General features: G+C 38.6%; 1 protein-coding gene across 7 annotated transcripts in view; it reads left to right on the forward strand.

Moving 5' to 3' along the window:
• EVI5 (ecotropic viral integration site 5) overlaps positions 1-19529 on the forward strand; it is a 201932-nt gene that overhangs the window by 107047 nt on the left and 75356 nt on the right. For 6 of the 7 annotated variants that reach the window (XM_006140145.3, XM_027770450.1, XM_014586566.2 and 3 more), the window contains 4 exons: positions 1022-1162; positions 3775-3933; positions 10637-10783; positions 13162-13257. In XM_006140145.3, coding sequence (XP_006140207.1) covers positions 1022-1162; positions 3775-3933; positions 10637-10783; positions 13162-13257 — 543 coding nt within the window. Of the gene's footprint in view, positions 1-1021; positions 1163-3774; positions 3934-10636; positions 10784-13161; positions 13258-13577; positions 13641-19529 lie in introns of those variants that run through there. The other variant, XM_027770454.1, reaches the window with a different exon arrangement.

Below are 19529 nucleotides of genomic sequence, written 5' to 3' on the forward strand. Positions count from 1 at the left end.
ATCACCTTTTCTCCCTCCTCTCTGGATTTCAGGCAAACATACATACTCATTTGGCATGTTTTTCAAGCTGCCAGGGCCAGGATTCAAACCATGGTAGGCCATGTGGAACCTGGCTCCCTTAACAAGTAGGCTACCGGGTTAGCCCTGTGTCCTTAATAAGTAGTTACCTTCAAACTTTGCTGGTTGGAAGGTAAAATGGTGTAGCTGGTTTGGACGTTGAACAATTTCTCAAAAGTTAATCATAGAATAATTATTATCTGAGCCAGAAGTTCTACTTGTAAGAAGATACTTCAGTGGATTAAAAACACGAGTCTACATAAAAGCTTTTTGTTTTGTCTGTTATTTGCCAGAGGGCACATAGGCTCCCCAGAGAGACTGAGAAACAGGGAGGAAGGGAAGAGGGGAGGGGCAGAGAGAAAGCATTGTGTTCACACCACGGTCCCTTCTTTATTTTTCCAGCCTGTAGGGATTTTGGACACATAGGTACACACACCCAGCATGTTTTTTAAGCAACTGAGGCCAGGATTCATTCTCCTGTTGGCCATGTGGCATCTGGCTCCTTTAACAAATAGCACAAGGCCTGCTCACCACATAAACAATTTTACATGAAGGTTCATAACGGCAGTGTCATAATAGCCAAAACACGGAAACAACCCAAATTTCAATTAGTCAACAGATAAACAGATGTGGCATATTAATGGAATATTATTTGCCAATAAAAAGGGATGAGCCTTGAAAACATTGTTCTAACTGAAATATAGGTCTAAGCTAATCATAAAAAAAGACCCCCTTGTTGTATGATTCCATTTTTGTGAAATATTCAGAATAGGCAAAACAATAGATACAAAACGTAGATTATTTGGTTGTTAGGGCCTGAGGAAGTGGGTATAGGGTCTCTTTTTGGGGTGATAAAGATATTATGAAATTAAAATTAAGTGTAATTGTACATGGGACAAAATGTTGTATTTTATTTTATTCCTTAAATTTAAAACTCCTATATTAAAAATTTTCTCTTTTTTAGAGAAACAACTCATTTCCTGATGAGAATAACGTTGCAAGACTTCAGGAAGAACTCATTGCTGTGAAACTGAGAGAAGCAGAAGCTATTATGGGTTTAAAAGAACTTAGACAACAAGTCAAAGATTTAGAGGAACACTGGCAGGTACATTGCTACATCTTGTGTGTTTTCTTTCTTTCTTTTTTTCCTTTTTTTTAAAATTTACTATCAGGTGCATACAGTTCCTGGAGAGAGAGAGAAAGAGAGAGAGAGACAGAAAGCACCCTCCCCCCCTCGCCAGGGAGGTTGACTATGCCAAAGTCCGTCCTCCTCCATTTTCCTCTTGGGATTTTGTGGCATGCATGTGTTTTTCAAGCCAGTGGATCCAGGACTCCAACTTCACAGTTGGTCATGTGAGATACAGCTACCTTAACCACCACACCATCTTGCTGGCCCCTGCCTTAAGTACTTTTTAGAAGGGAATTAAACCCAAATATCCAATTTTTTAGAATTAGCTGATGACTACTACTATGAGGTGAGCTTAAAAGTGAGAAGACCCTGCTTTGTGTCAAAATTGAAAGCATGGGGAACCAGTAGTTAGTGTAATGGCTATGTCGCTGGACTCCCACATAGTCGACCATGGTTCGCATCCCGGACCTAGTGACTTGAAACTCACGCTGGGCACGTGTGCATGCATGCCCAAGATCCTGAGAGGAGAATGGAGGAGAAGAGATTGCGGCATGACCATCACACCTGGGAGGTGATTTCTTGCTTTCTGTCTCTCTGTCTGTCTCTGTCTGGTGAGTGCACGTGCCCTATAGTGAAAACCTCTCAAAAAAAAAAAAAATTGAAAGCATGCATTTATAAACTGAAAGTGCATTAAGCTATTTTTCTCTCAAGTCCTTTTTTTTTTTTTTTTTTTTTTTGAGAGGTTTTCACTATAGGGCACGTGCCCTCACCAGACAGAGACAGACAGAGAGACAGAAAGCGAGAAATCACCCTCTGCGGGGATGGCCATGCCACAATCTCTTCCCTTCCATTCTCCTCTCGGGATTTTGGGCATGCACATACACATGCCCAGTATGAGTTTTAAACTGCCAGATCCAAGATTTAAACCGCAGTTGACTCTGTCGGATCCAGCAATGTAATCATTATGCCATCTGCTGATCCCCCTCCTTAATTCTTAAAATAAAAGATAAAATAGAAATCAAGTCATGTTTTTGTTGGACCATTTTGTATTATATAACCTTGTCTAAGGAATTGTAAGAAAATTACTGTTTATAAAGTATGTATTTTTCTTATGTTGATATTGCTGGTCATTGTGAAATATCAGAAGGGTAACATCAAGATAAATTGGTCTATAAATTTGTAACTTTTGAAAATTGCCTAATGACAATTACATTATATTCCTACAAATTTATTCACATAGGATGGAAACTGTTGTCAGGGAACAAAATACAAAGTCCTACACAATAGAACAGAGGGAAGAAAAACAACACATAGTGTCAGAATAGTGGTGTTGGTTTCAATTAGAGGGAAGAAGAGGCATCTAGCAAAGATTGAAATTTTTTTTTTAGAGGTTTTTGCTATAGGGCGTGTGCCCTTGCCATATAGACAGAGAGAGACAGAAAACGAGAAATCACCCCCAAGGTGGGATGGCCACACCACAGTCTCTTCTCCATTCTCTCAGGATCTTGGGCATGCGTGCACATGGGCCTGGCATGAGTTTAAGCCACCAGGTCTGGGACTCCAACCGTGGTCGACTACACGGGAATCCAGGGACATAGGCAATATACCAACTGCTTTTCCTGCAAAGATTGAAATTCTTAACATTGTCATGGGTTTTTTTAAGAGAGAGGTTTTTGCTATAGGGCACGTGCGCTCACCAGAAAGACAGAGAGACAGAGAGAGAGAAATCACCCTCAAGGAGATGGGCCACACATACCACCATCCCTTCTCCTCCATTCTCTTGGGATCCTGGTCATGCATGCACATGCTCTCTTTCTCTGTTAAGTGAACATATTCTGTACCAAATTTAATAATAATAATAAATAAGATTTATTTATTTAGAGAATTTTTATTTAGAGAATTTTTTGCTATAGGGCATGTGTACTTGCCAGAGAGACAGACAGAAAGCGAGAAATCATTACCTAAGGTGGATGGCCATGCCCCAGTCCCTTCACCCCTATTCTCCTCTTGGGATTTTGGAATGCATGCACACGCTCCTGGCATGAGGTTCAAGCCTCTGGGTCCAGGACTTGAACTGCGGTTGACCATGTGGGAGTCCAGCGATGTAACCATTATGCCATCTGCTTGTTCCAATAAATAATTCTTCAAAAAAATGCATTTTGCAAAAGTATCTACTGGTAATGAATGGAAAATTAAAAAAAAAACCAAAACTGGTCCTTTGTCCAGTAAGCGTTATCCAAAATATTTCTCAAATACTTTGAGAACCAATGCCCTTAACTTCTTATATTGCTTACTTTTACTGAATGGCCTTGTTTTTCTCGGAATTTCATTGACAATAATCCCCCCCCCCCAAATAAAAAGCTTAGTTGTATTCTTTAAAAGAATTAATCCACAGAGAGAGAAAATAAAATTTTTGAACTATTTCTGAGTTTGTGTTCCTGGTCTGCCATATACTGACTGTGTGACCCTTCTGAAGTTACTTAACAACAATGTAAGTTTTCTTCCCAGCCCTGAAATAAGTACTCAGTAAAGTTATTTTTTATTCTGATACTAGAGTATTGGTTGCAACATAATTTTTTATGCTTTAGCGCCATTTAGCTCGTACTACTGGGAGATGGAAAGATCCACCTAAGAAAAATGCTATGAATGAGCTACAGGATGAGCTGATGACCATTCGACTTAGAGAAGCTGAAACACAGGCAGAAATAAGAGAAATAAAACAAAGGATGATGGAAATGGAAACACAGGTATGATGGGATAGTATTAAAAAGTAACATTAGCAGATCAAAGATTTCTACACAGATTTTGTCATCCAAAATAGAGATTAAAGGTGATGATATGAAACTGTTATGTGTATATACACATACATGTCTCTCACTCAGAGAAGAAATAAACTTAAATAAAGATAAGTAAAAAAATATTTTATAGTATATATGTGTATATACATACATAAAAATTGTTTTGTTTGATTTCAGGGATTTAATCACATCTTTGAGCCATTTAACAAAATAGAAGCAAGACAAATTCCATTTGACTTTATTATATTGAAACTCATAGGGTTGCCTTACTTCACAACTTAGAGGGAACATTCATATAGAGCAAAATTTTCCAGCCTCAGCACTTTAAACATTTTAGATAGGGAATTCTTTGTTTCAGCGTTGTCCTGTGCATTGTAGGATGTTTAGCACCGTCCTTGGCCTTTACTCACAAGAGGATGCCAGTAGCATTGCATACCCCAGGTTGTAATGATCAAAAATGTCTCCACACATTGTCTAATGTTACCTGGTGGCAGAATTACTCCCAGTTAAGAACCAGATATAGAACATAATTTGGTGATGTTTCCTGAAGTTGTGTAATGTAATCCTGAATAGTCAGTTCTGAAATTGCCTTTATATTCTCTCCTCTTCCTTTAATAAATTCTGTCTTAAATATACACAATTTAAGAGGTTGCATGGTGGTGCATCAGTAAAATTCGATTCTCTACAAGGCAGACCCACATGGAAAGGTTATCAGTTCACGTCCAGAGAACTCCCTGAAGTATGCTCATTCAGTGAAGAAATGAATAAACTTAAATAAATATAAATCAATATATGTATTATATAGTATTTGTGTATATATGCATATGTGTGTGACTTAAGATCTGCAAATGCCCTTTTATGAAACCATTTGCATTGTAAGAGCAATGTGATACGTTTGTATGGACAATATACTCTATGAATGCTATTTTGTTTTCAGGGTATTTATTCCGTCAGTAGGGGGCATAGTTAACTCACGTATTATTCTGTATTCCAGTGTGCAAAATGTTCATCCCTTGGTAACAGGGTGCAGTTTCTTTACATGAGGATGTAACTTCCTTAAACATAAATATATCTTGTTTTACATTGTTTAGGATTTTTTTGTATTCTTCAGCATAATTAAAAATAACAGAAAGAAATACTATAAATTATGAAGGGTAAAATTTAGGTTTTTTTATAGGAAGTTGGTTTTTTTAAATTTATTTGCCAGAGGGCCATGAGTACTCACCAGAGAGAACAGAGAAAGTGACTAAACACCTCCTAAAGGGGATAGCCGCCATCCCTTCTTCTTTCCCTTAGGATTTTGGGGCTGCATGCACATGCCACCTGATTTGTCTTCAAGGCTACGAGGTCTAGGACTCAAACCACACTGCTGGCCATGTGAGACCTAGCTGTCTTAACCACCTTGTCACCAGCTGATACAAGAAGTTTTATTTTTATAGTCAGATTTCATCTTAGTACAGATATTAAAGATGAAAACACGGGTTTTCAGCTAGTGTTAACAGTTTGTTTCACAGTGGATGGAAATGAATGAATCAAATTAAACCGACATGGTTTTGAGAACTTAGAGAACACAAAGCACTGCCCCAGCTATTAAATGACTTACACTTGAGAAAGCAAGCTTGCATAAACTGTATTTAGTGTAAATCAGAAATGCAGTGAATAGACATATAGAAATTGCTGTGGAGTGGGTCAGCCCTGTGCCCCAGTGATTGAGGTAGCTGGGTCCACAGGGTCAACTATGTTGGTCAAACCTCGACCCCGATGGCTTGAAAAACACACCAGGCACATGTGCGTGCATACCCATTGTCCCTGTGGGAAAATACAGGAAAAGGGAGTGCAGCATGATGGTGCCCCACATGGGTGCTTTCCCTCTCCCTTGCCCTCACCCCCTCTCCTTCCTCTCTTTCTCTGATGAGCACAAGTGCCCTCTGGCAAATTAAAAGAAATCAATCAGAAATTGCTATGGAGAATAGGATGGGGAAATTAATTCCAACCAAGTGGTTTGGGGAAAGACTTCCTCAGGAATTTGTATTTTGAACTGTGCCTGACTAGTAAGTATGATTTTGGATGGATCTCACCAGAAGGGGAATGGTAAAGGCAATGGTTCCTAAATGCCAGTATTTGGATTGGTGATGAAGTCTTCTCATTATAAAATGAGAAAAACAAATAAAAACAGTATGGTGTAATGGTGGTAGTACATAATCATCTAAAGAGTGTTAAAATATAAAACCCATGTATCCACCATTTAGATTAGATTTGTCCATGTTTAATACACGTAATGCTAGTTCCTTCTTTCTGAGGACTTAGAAAAGTCCATCTAGTGAAAACCTCAATTTGTTGAGCCACTTTCCTTTTGCTGTGTATATATGGATTTTTGCTATTGCAAGCAGTGCTACTCTGAACACTCTTCCATTCTGTTTCCTGTGTATATCTCCAGGAGTCTCTCAATTAAAAGAGTTCTTATCTTGTGTGTGTGTGTGTGTGTGTGTGTGTGTGTGTGTGTGATATGTTCTATGGGTAGTCAACAGTTACGTCTCTCAAGTAAAAGAGTTCTTATCTTGTGTATGTGTGTGTGTCATATGTTCTATGGGTAGTCAACAGTTACATCCTTGAGACCAGCAGGTAGCATGGTGATTAAGGTGTAGGGCTCCTACCTGGCTGACCATGGTTCAAATTGCAGACATGGCAGCTTGAAAATCACACCTGGTGCATGTGCGTGTGTGCCCAAAATCCCAGGAGGAGAATGCAAGAGAAGGGATTATGGTGTGGCCATCCCCCCAAGTGGTGATTTCTCACTTTCACTTTTTCTATCAGTCTCATTTGGGTTTGTTCTCCTGTCTACCAGTTTTTTGCTCTCTGTTCTATTATTTGACAGATTTTGTTTGTTACAAAATCACTTCTTAAATGTACTTTTCTCTCACTCTTGTATGACAGTTTTGCTGAGTGTACTGCTTTAGGATGAACTTTACCTTTTCAGCTTTATGCATTTTTGCTGTTGTGACCCCCGCTGGACGTTTCATTGTTCTTACATACTCTTGTTTGCTCCTTCTTTTCTTTATTATTCTAAGTTTTGTGACAGTGTAACTTACTGAGGATTTATTTCTATTTATCCTGCTTGGGACTACTGCTTCCTGAACTATGGATTCATTATTTTTTTCCCAATTACAAAAACTCAGATATCATCATCTACTAGACTATCATATGTCACTTTTAATTTTTTTTTCTATTTTAGCCTGAAACCCCTACCAGGTATATTTTTGGTTTGTATTATTATTTCATCTATGTCTTATAACCTCTTCTTGAGCACTTAATTATTTCTTCACTGTATCTAATCTCCTATTTACTGCTCTCATTTACTTTTTAATGTCAGTGGCTATATTAAGTTACAAAATTTTTGCTAATTTTTCAAGCTTTTTATATGTTTTTGATAGTGACTTGTTTTTTTGCTTATGTTTTTGCTTTCTCTTTTTATGGCTTTAATAATTTTAAACATACCCTACTTGGGGCCTGCTCCATAGCCTGGGGTTAAAGCAGCCAGATCCCCCATGAGTGACTGTATGGTTCGAGTCCTGCACCTGGCAACTTGAAAAACATGCTAGGTACATATGTGTGTGTGTCCGGATCCTGAAAGGAGAGAGAGATGGAGAAGGGATTGCACTGTGACCATTACCCATGGGGGATGCTTTCTCCTTTCCCTCTCTCTCAGTTTCTCTGCCTCTTTCTTGTGAATGCATGTATACTCTAGCAAAAAAAAGAATGAAAGTTGTGTAAGAACTTTTTTTGTACTTTCCTTACATAATTGCCTTCTAAGTTCTTTAAAATATATGATAGTTCTTCTTTTTTTATGTATTTCTTTCTCATGATCAATTCTTGGATTTTTCGTATGAGTGTTTTAAAATTTCTAATCATGGTCATGCTTCTGGAATGCAGGGAGGAAGGGTATTATCTGGAAGTTTTGCATTTTTTTTAAAAGTTATTTATTTGGGAACCAGCAGATGGCGTAATGGTTGTGTCGCTGATCACTTGTAGCCAACCTCAGTTTGTCCCGGACCCAGTGGCTTTAACTTATGCTGGATATGTGTGCGTGCATGCCCAAGATCCTGAGAGGAGAATGGAAGAGAAGGGATTGTGGTGTGGCCATCCCCCCCGGGGAGTGATTTCTTGCTTTCTGTCTCTCCATCTGTCTCTGTATTTCTGGTGAGCACACGTCCCCTATAGTAAAACCTCTCCAAAGAAATTATTTATTTTATTTTATTTTATTATTATTATCAAATTTGACCAGAGAGAGAAAGGGAAAGTGAGAAAGCAGCTGCCAGATCTGGGACTCAAACCATGGTCGACCATATGGGACTCCAGTACCTTGACACCAATCCTTATACTGGCCCCTAGCATCTTATTTTGAAGGTATATCCCTCTGAAATGTAGTTATTTGTTGTAACAGTGGCAAATTAGACAATAAAAGGAGATTGTGGAACATTTGGATACAGTACTAAGATGTTCATTTAGTTTTATAGACAAATAATATTTATTGATTGAAAGTGAGAAAAGTGATATAATTATAGCATAGTCTTAGAAAGAAGGCATTTTGGGCCAGCTATGTGGTCTGGTGGTTAAGGAAGCCAGATCTTACATGGCCAACTGTGTGGCTGGAATCCTTGATCTGGTGATCTGAAAAACACATGGGGGGGGGGGCAGCCAATGGCATAGCAGTGACGACCCTGGATTCCCGCATGTCTGACCACAGTTTGAGACCCAGACCCAGTGTCTTGAAAATCATACTGGTCGGGGACCAGCAGTTGGTGTAATGGCTATGTTGCTGGACTCCCATGTAGTCGACTGTGGTGTGAGTCCCAGACCTGGTGACTTAAACTCATGCCGGATGTGTGTGCGTGCGTGCCCAAGATCTGGAGAGGAGAATGAAGGAGAAGGGATTGCGGCATGGCCATCCTCCCCAGGAGGTGATTTCTCACTTTCTATCTCTCTTTCTTTCTCTGTCTTTCTGGTGAGCACACACACCCTATAGCAAAAACCTCTCCAAATAAATAAATAAATAAATAAATAAATAAAAAATAGAGATATGATAGTAATAACAACTGTGCACTTATTAAATGTCTATAAAATTTCAGGTATTGCGTGAGACTCCTTTCATAAACTTTTCTCCTAACATCTCATAAACAGCCTCAAAAGGCAAATCATAGTATCTCCACTTTTACCAGTACACTGAAATTTAGTGGGATTAAGTAATTTTGCCAAGATTGAAGAACTATTAAATGGGGAGTTAGATTTTACCTGTCTTTGGTTGTAGAAATGTCTACTGTTTCTTTCATGCCACTGATAGAATAATTTAAGATTGAGAGAATTCAGGTTGGGTCAAGCCTGAATGGAAAACTGTATTAGTCAGGGTCTGTAATTTTTTTTTTTTAGCATCTCCTATAATATGATAAGCAACTAGCATAACTGAGTTCTTATTATATATTAGATCCTGCTGCATGTGTTAACTCATTTAATTGTGAAGATAACCAGATGAGAAATAGGATTTTTTTTTTTTTTGAGAGGTATTTGCTATAGGGCATATGCTCTTGCCAGAAAGACAGAGACACAGAGACAGAAAGTGAGAAATCACCCCTCATGGGGGATGGCCATGGCGCAATCCCTTCTCCTCCATTCTTGTCTCGGGATCTTATGCACGCATGCTCATGCGCCCGGTGTGATTCTAAGCCATCAGGTCCAGGACTCGAACCGCAGTCCACTAAGTGGGAGTGCAGCAACATAGCCATTATGCCAGCTGCTGGCCCCAGGAAACATTTCTACATACATTTTTTGAAGGAGGACATAGATATTCAGGAATATCAGTTTGTTTAACCACTAAATAACAAAGCCAGAATTAAAAACCAGCTTATGCTCCATAAAAAGAGACTATGCTAGCTATTGGGGAAATGTGAAAGGGTACATGATACCTTTTGTCACATCACGGAGTTTATAGTCCAGCAAATGTTGATGGTGCCTTTTGCTCAGTTTGTGTTTTATTTTTTATGTCCCTGTCCACCCTTCCTATGAGATAGAAGCAGAGGAATAGAAAGGAGAAAAATTCAGAGAGATTATTTTTGATAGGGTCTTGCTGTGTTGTGATTTTCTTGCCCCAGCCTCCCAGTTAGCCAGGATGACAGAATGTGCCTCTGTACCCAGTGTGTTCAGGTTGTCCCTGAAATCAAACCCAGGCCCCTCGGGAGGCTTGGAGCCTCCCAGCTGGTTGTGCTATCTGTGTGCCATGCCAGCCAGGATGTGCTTTTTTATGGAATCTGGAGAGAGAAGTTAAATTCATCCCAAGGCTATGTACTTTGTATTCCCATTACCTATTTCGTACGTGAAAACCTTCACATGATATAAACTCATCTCTATGGTGTATGTGTATTTTCATATATATGATATATGGTGCTATAATCAGAGTCTGTAATATAGGTCATTTGTATTCCTGTGAGTGATTTTTTGTTTATAGAGCTTTATATCTTGTCAGTGTTTATTTGTTGAATAAAATAGACCTATAACAACATTTTTATAATGTCATTCAGGTATAAAATGGATAAGTAAAAATTTATAGAAATTTTCAATGTCTTTTATCTATAGTCTGAGTGTTTCTCTTTCTGATTATTAGAACCAGATCAATAGTAACCATCTTCGAAGAGCAGAACAAGAAGTAGTGAGTCTACAGGATAAGGTGCAGTATCTGTCTGCACAGAACAAAGGATTGCTTACTCAACTAAGTGAAGCAAAGCGCAAGCAAGCAGAGATTGAATGCAAGGTAAATATATCAAATAGCTGGTTATGCTTTTGTCAATGCAATAATGACTTTTCGGGGTTTATGTCATCATGACTAGATTATCTCAAAAACAAAATAACCTCCCTAAGGAGCCAAACTTATTTTCCACTTTTCCTGATTGTTTTTGGACCAGGTTAGCTCACTTTGCTTTTGGAGTGGATTTCAGGCAAGAAAACTCATTTTTAACACTTCCTTGGCTAAGTTAATTTTCTCATTGGCATTTACTAGTATTAGTATCTCTTTACAGTTTTACTTTTGACTCTTAGCCCTTTACAACTGAAGCTTTTGGGGCCAGCAGATGGTGTGGTGGTTAAGGGCACTAGACTCCCACATGGCCAAGTTCTGGTTCGAGTCCTGGACCTGATGGCTTGCTTTCTCTCTCTCTTGCTCTCGCTCTCACTCTTACTCTCGCTCTGTCCTTCCTTGGTCAAATTAAAATAAATAAATGAAGTGAAATAAAAATTGTTTAAGAAAAGATGTTGAAATTCACACATATTTTTTTCATAGTAAGATTCTTTTTGAAGACCTCCCTCATATAGTATAGCAGTGGTGCTAGAAAGAGAAGGAATGGGGCGTGAGAGAGACGAGGAGAAGGGCATGTATGTATGTGTAAAATACATAAAACCGGGACTGTAGTCTGAGAAGTAGAGTGGATTGTTAAACCAAGTTACAGGATTCTAAAAATAAACTAGATACCCACTTTTCCCTGGTAAGATAGTAGGAATGATGCCTTTTAAAGATTCTAACCTTATTCCATGAGAAATAAGACTTTAAACGGCACATGTTAAGCTGTAATTCCATCAACTAGTTCTGGTGTCATTAAAAACCAAGAGTGAAGCTTGAGTGGTTTATCAGTGTCACTGAAATCCAGAGGTGAAATTACATCCTAATAAATATGTATAGCTGTTACAATTTACATTGACAGAAATCTGTAAGCAGTACTGAAATTTGTACTAACTTTAGCATAGTCCCTTTTAAAGGATATATCTAGACTAATTTAAAAATAAAATGATGCAAAATCAGGTTATAGCAATTTGATTTGTCATACCAGTATTGAATTTTTATGAGACGGTATTATGTGTGCTGACTTATCTTTAGTAGAGAACAAAATTTAATCTTTTTTTGTTTGTTTTTTATCATTGGTGTGTGTTTTTCTTAAACATACTTGGATAACAGTTTTCCTGGATTTAGTGTTCCTCCTCAAATGTCTCAGCACCTGTTAAACAAAGTAAAGAGTTTTTTTTTTTTTTTTTTTTTTTTAAGTAAGTATTGGGGTTACTTGCTGATAAAAATATTGTTTTCTTTGAATTTATCTGTAGTGGGCTCAGATTGAGAATATTTGAAGATTTTCAGAGCTGCTTTGGGATTTTATTCAATTTCATGTTGTTCATGTAGCATACTGTAAAGTATACTACAAATGCCAACTCTGCTATATCCCTGTGTTTATGCTTTATATAGATTTATTCAATCTTTTGTAATACCTTTTGCAGATTTTAAGAATGACCAGTATATTGTCATCCTACCACTTAGTATAGTTTGGTTAAATGTATGCAAGGGGGACCAAGTGGGTGGCATGGTGGTTAAGGCACTGGACATTCCTACATGGCCAACCACGGTTTAAGTCAGGACTTGGTGGCTTCCTTTCTCACTTTCTTTCTCTCTGTCTCTCTCTGGTTAAATCAAAATTAATGAATGAATAAATATTTTTTTTTAATTCTGGAAAATGAAATGAAAAAAAAATGTATATAGAGACAAACTTAACTTTTTCAAGGAAGCCAGTCCTTGAGTTAACCCAATTTATTTTAATTTAGTCTTAATATGATTATAGCTTATGATTCCTTGCTGATTGATTACTAAATTTTATTTTACTTTTCATTTATGTTAAATGTCAGGATGTTATTTAAAATATTAACATTATTTTCCATTCTGCAACTGAATTTGAATATTCTTATTTAAAGATTAAATAGTACAGATCTGTAATTCCCAGTTTCAAAATCTGTAACACTGAAATCTCACAAAGGTTTTTTTGCAAATTTCACACAAAATCATATGGATGCAAAACCTGACTGGAATTGACATATGGCCATTTGTAATCATTAGTTATCCTGCTTAGTATATATTAGGTTGTTGGGAAAGTCATGATGTATTTTTCTATGCAAAAATGTCTCGTGACTTTCCCAATAACCCAGTATTTGTACTTCACTGTTTCATGGTTTGCATCGAACATATGGTTTCACTATGGATGCTGTCTCACACCCTGCTGGGTGATACTAATACTTGGTTTACGTACCTTATTGCTTGTCTGAAATCTGAATGCTAAATATATCAAGTTTATCATTTTAATTTGTTTACCACCCTAGAACAAGGAAGAAGTGATGGCTGTGAGACTCCGGGAGGCAGACAGCATAGCTGCTGTGGCTGAACTGCAGCAGCACATTGCTGAGCTTGAAATCCAGGTACCATATGAAAATAGTGAAGTACATGTGAAAATAGTGTGATAGTCCCCCTTCCTGCTGTGCCTGAGCAATGATTTACCTATATCTTCATCCTCATGACTGTAGTTTTATTTTCAATACTTATTCATTTCATGTTTTCTATCATGATAAAATATACGTAACATAAAATTTACCATTTTAAAATGTATGATTCTGTGGCATCATGCTCTTCACACTGTTAAGCAAGCAGCACCACCATTCATCTCCAGAACTATTTTATGTTCCCTAATTGAAACCCGATGCCCATTAAACACTAACTTCCCATTTTATGTTCTTTCCAGCAATCCACAAAGGTTTCGTTTTCTCCTCATTCTCACCAGCACTGCTGATTTTCTGGACTTTTTATAATCACCCTCTTATGGGTGTGAAGTGTTATGTCATTGTGGTTTTGGTTTGCAAAAGGATGAGTGAAGCGACTTTTCATGTGCTTATTTGGCATTTGTTTAACTTTTTTTGAAAAGTGTTCAAGCCCTTTGCTCAATTTTGAATTGGGTTATTTAAATATTTTTGGTGTTAGGTTGTAGAAGGTATTTATAGATTATCAGCGTCATTTTTTATCTAACATACGGTTTGCAAATATTTTCTCCCATTGCATGTGTTGCCTTTTCTCTATTGATATTTTCCTTTGATGTATAAAAGTTTTTTATTTTGCTAAAGTCCAGCTTAACCTGTTTTTTCTCCTGTTGACTGTGCTCCAAGTCCACTTTTTGAATGACAGTTTATCATTTTTCTTTGCTGTGAAAAATATTTTAAAAATAAAATTTAAAGCTTTATACAGAAATGTGTTTAATAAGAAAGAGCTTTAATAAGAAGCAAGGTGTTTAATAAAGACCTTTCAATGCCACTTCTTAGTGTGCAGTATGGTAAGTTAGTAAGTTCCCTATGTGGGCAAATTATTACATTTCAAGAATGTTTTTAATCTGTATGTATTTTATTCAAAGTCACAGTACAGTTTTTGCTACAAAATCTACAATTTTTTTTCCTATCTGAAATTTCATTTTTCCTTTAATTTCAGTTTAAAATTAAGTTAATTTACAAACTCACACATGATATTATAGCCTCGTGTGGATCAAAAGTAATTACAACACATCATGATTTGTATACGTTTATAATAAGATCCCATCAGGATCCAGATGTGCATGTGCACACACACCCTTGTTGGGTTTTTCAAGCCACCAGGACCAGGATTCAAACTGTAGTTGACTGTGTGGGACCTGACTCTCTTCACACAGTGCTTAAGCTCTATACTATGAGACTGGGTTTAGTCTGCACCATTCTAACATTAAGAAAGCAAAATTTTTGTCACATTTTATACATCTTAATCACAAAATAGCAAAGTTGAAATCAACCCTTTTGTTTATTAAAAATTTTTTTTTGAAGAGTTTTTTGCTATAGGGCACGTGTGCTCGCCAGAAAGACAGAGAGAGACAGAAGGCGAGAAAACTGTCCCTAGGAAGGATGGCCACGCCGCAGTCCCTTCTCCTCCATTCTCCTCTTGGGATCTTGGGCACACAAGCACACGCACCCGGTGTGAGTTTAAGCCACCAGGTCTGGGACTCGAACCGCAGTCAACTACATGGGAGTCCAGTGACATAGCCATTACACCAACTGCTGGTCCCAACCCTTTTGTTTATTCTGAAATATTTTTAAGATAAAGAACATGGTATGCCACATGTTAAAATGAAATATAACATGTATAGCATCATTTTTGAAAATGGAGCTTTTTTGGGGCCAGCCTATGTCCTGGTCATTAAGGTAACTGAATCCCACAAGGGTGACTGTGTTGTTTGATTCCTGGACCCAGAGACTTGAGAAATGCCAGACATATGTGCATGTATGCCCATAATCCCCAAAGGAGGGAGAAACAGAAGGGGAGGGATTGCAGATTGACCATGTTTCATGGAGGTTGTGTTATCAGACTGGAGAGCTGAGCTGTGTTGTCTGAAATACTCGGTTTTTCGAGTCCAAGTTTCTAAGATTAGAGACCTGCCCTGAGACTGCAGAATGTCACTACAAACACAAAGTAGGAAAAGAGAAGTTTTTTAATAGAAAAAAATGAAGATTTAGATTTTTAAAATAAAAGAAATAAACTCAATGCCAGGAAGGTATGTGAGTGGGCAGCTACTAGAGGACAGCGCTGGGAATGGGGTTAGTTGTTACAGTACTTTCATTTTGAGATCTTGTGATGACAATCTGAGGGGAGGTCTGTCATTGTAGTGGACTCCTTTGTTTGAATTTATGAGCTTTTATCTGTGCATGTGTACTTCCTGTGAGGTAATAACCCAATTACACATGCCTAGTGTGGACTTTGAACGTATGAGCATGCACATAGGGATGATTTTGCTCATATCGGTTTATTGCTTGAGGGAAGTAGAATGATGACCAAGCATCCCAGTGGATTCCCGTGTGCATGGTAGAACAGCAGGAGGGAAGACTCAGAGTAGGTAGCCTCTCCTTTGTTGGTGCCAGGGGGTCTAGCTATGATCCCTGCTAACAGCGATCGATGTGTCAGATGTTCCCTTTTTTGGCATACCGGTATTCGCTGCTCATAGTCTCTACCTGTAACCGTTGTTTTTTCCTTTTCCCTCTTTCTTTCTCACTCTGATGAGTGCATATGCTCTCTGGCAAACTAAAAAAAAAAAGGGGGGGGGATGTATCAGCAGATGGCATATATCACTGGACTCCTACATAGTTGACTGCAGTTCAAGTCTGGACCCAGTGACTTAAAAGTCATGCCAGGCACGTGTGTGTGTGCGTGTGCCCAAGATCCCAAGAAGAGAATGGAGAAGAAGGAGTTGTAGCATGTCCATCCCCCCTGGCTGGAGGGTGATTTCTCACTTTCTGTCTCTCTGGCTCGCTCTTTCTCTCTGCAGGGAGTGCACGTACCCTGTAGCAAAACTCTCTTTTTTTAAAAATGGATTTTTTTTTTTTAATCATCTCCCACTCACTCATTCCTGGTAGGCATCATTCTATTGTCTACTTACGAGTTAAACTTACATATTTATTTATCCTAGGAGTGAGAGAGACATAGAGATATAAATTCAGTACCCCCGAAAAGGGCCTGATGTTGTAATTGACCCCCAGCCTCAGCCAGCCCAGATCATGGGCACAGATGTGTTTGGTGTACTCTGGGAGCTCTCTGGATATGAATCAGCAATCTTCCCTGTGGGTCTGCCCTGAGACTGTCATGCTCCACTGCTAGGCTTTTATCTAGCCCCGAGTTCAACATTTTTAGATTTTACATATGCAGGTTCTTCAGAAAGTTCATGGAAAATATGTAATCTGGAAAAAGTAATGTGTGGATTTTATTTTTTTGCACTAAAATAAACTCGAACTTCTATTTTTCTATGAACTTTTTGAAGTCTCCTCATGGAAGTGAGGTTATGCAGTATTTGTCTTTCTGACTCAACTTATTTTCTTTAACACAATGTCTGCGTTCATCTCTGGTGTCACAAAGGACAGAATTGCCCATTTTTTTAAAGAATGAGTAGTATTCCATTGTGTATGTACACATTTCCTCTTTCCATATCCATTTTATCTAAGCGTTGATAGTCAGTTAGACCGATACCACACTTTGGCTATTAAGAATAGTGCTGTAATAAATTTAGGTGTGCAGAGATCTCTTCACATTATATTATAGCCTTATCTTTTGATTTCTTGGGCTGTCGGGAAAGTCATGATACATTTTGTATAGAAAAACAGAAAAATATGTCATGACTTTCCCAACAACCTAATAATTCATTTCCTTTGGATGTATGCCAAATAGAGGAATTGCTGGATTACTTAGTAGTTCTATTTTGTTTTGAGAAGCCACCATATTGTTTTCCACAATGGCTATAAAAATTTACATTCCCATCAACAGTGTGCAGGAGTTCCTTTGTCCACATCTTCTCCACCATTTGCTGTCTTTTGTCTTTTTTTTTTATAATAACCATTAAAACAGGTGTGTGTTAGTCAGCCCATGGCCTGGTGGTTAAATAAAGTGAGTATCACATGACTAGACATATGGCTTAAATCCTAGGTCCAGCAGCTTAGATAACATGCCAGGTGCTGGGGCCAGCAGTTGGTGTAATCACTATGTCGCTGGACTCCCATGTAGTCAACCGTGGTTCGAGTCCCAGACCTGGTGGTTTAAACTCACACCAGGTACGCTCGCACATGCATGTGCACATGTCTGTGTGTGCGTGTACACGTGCATGTGCTGAAGATTCCAAGAGGAGAATAGAGGAGAAGGGTTTGAGGCGTGGCCATCCCCCGGGGGGTGATTTCTTGCTTTCTGTCTCTCTGTCTCTCTGGCGAGTGCATGTGCCCTGTAGTGAAAACCTCTCCCCCCAGACAAGAACATAACAGGTGCATGCATGTATATGCCCAAATCCTGAAAGGAGGGAGAGGTGGAGGAGAAGGGGTTGCAGCACAATCATTCTCCATGAGCGGTGCTTTCTCACTCTCTCTCCCTCCTCTCCAATCCTGGTGAGCACATAGGCCCTCTGGCAAATTTACGTTTAATTATTTATTTTTTCTATTTTTTGGAGAGGTTTTTGCTATAGGGCCCGTGTGCTCGCAAGAAAGACAGAGAGAGACAGAGAGACAGAAAGCAAGAAATCACCCCCCAGGGGGGATGGCCATGCCACAATGCCTTCTCCTCCATTCTCCTCTCGGGATCTTGGGCACGCACGCACACGCACCTGGCATGAGTTTAAACCACCGGGTCCGGGACTCAAACCGCGGTCGACTACATGGGAGTTCAGTGATAAAATGATTACGCTAACTGCTGGTCCTGCAAATTTACATTTAAAAAAGGTAGTGAGTTTCCTTTTTTGTAAAATACCTGTTAAAGTCTTTTGTCTTTATTTTTCTGTAGGGTTGTCTATCTTTTTCTTATGAATGTGTAGTTCTTTTTTTAAAAGAATTATTTAATTTTGTTTATTATTACTTAATTTGACCAGAGAGAAACAGGTGAGAAAGTAAACCACCAAGTCTGGGATTCAAACTGCTGTCAGCCATGTGCCTTAGTCCAGAGCCTTAACCGCCACACCACCTGTCAGCCCCATTAATGTGTAGTTCTTTATATATATATTTTTTTGAGAGGTTTTTGCCATAGGGCGCTTGCACTCATCAGAAAGACAGAGACAGAGAGACAGAAAGTGAGAAATCACCCCGCGGGGGGATGGCCACTCCGCAATCCCTTCTCCTCCATTCTTCTCTCGGGATCTTGGGCACGCACGCACATGTGCCCAGCATGAGTTTAAGCCACCGGGTCCAGGACTCGAACTGCGGTCGACTACATGGGAGTGCAGCGACATAGCCATTACGCTAACTGCTAGTCCCTAATTCTTTATATATTGATGTTATGTTTTTCACATGTCTACTCCTACCTTGTGATTTATCTTTTGTTGTTGTTGGTATTTTTATTCATTGTGTCTTTTGATGAATAGACTAATAGGGTTTCTTTTTAGAATTATTTAATTTTATTTATTATTATTATTAGTTTTTTATTCATTTTAGGGCATGTACTCTAACCAGAGAGAGGCAGAGAGAGGGAGAGAGAAAGAAAGGGGGAAAGTGGTCAAGCAAGCTACCAGCCAGGTCTAGGACTCAAACTGCTGTCGGCCATGTGGGAGTCCAGCACCTTAACCACCATGTCACCTACTATCCCATAGTTGTACAGATGCTTCAAATTCAACCTGTTTAAAATCATATATGATCTTATTCCTTCTGGAATGTTCTCTTTTATATCTTAGTTATTAGATCATCTTTTATAAAATTATTCAACCTGGTAATAATTTCACTTACTCTTTTCATATCTCTAGCATTTATACCAATGGTATAAATACAAGGTATGCAGTTTTCAATTTGAGTAGATAACAGATCATTTTACAAACTGCTAGTTTACTTTCCCATTAATATTTTACCTATTCTTACAGCTCACCCTTCAGATAATTTGTGATAGTTCCTATAGGTTAAAGTGTCTCTTGTTCTACTTGTCAACTAAATCAAAATAGTTTGACTTGTTTAAAAAACGTTCTGAGGTCCAACCTTGGTGACAGGCAGTTAAGCACTCCTGCAATGCTGGTTCCAAATAGGAAAGTCTAGGTTTAAGTTCCTAGGTTGACCTGAACACACTGGGCATGCCCATGGGCAGGCGCATGGACATTCCCATAATCCTAGCTGACTGAAGGTTATGGAGGTTCAGGTCCCCTATATTCCTCCATCCCTCATTCTCTCTCTCAAAA

This window comes from Tupaia chinensis, unplaced genomic scaffold, assembly GCF_000334495.1.
Source record: "Tupaia chinensis unplaced genomic scaffold, TupChi_1.0 Scaffold000023_1, whole genome shotgun sequence".
Taxonomy (NCBI): Eukaryota; Metazoa; Chordata; class Mammalia; order Scandentia; family Tupaiidae; genus Tupaia; species Tupaia belangeri.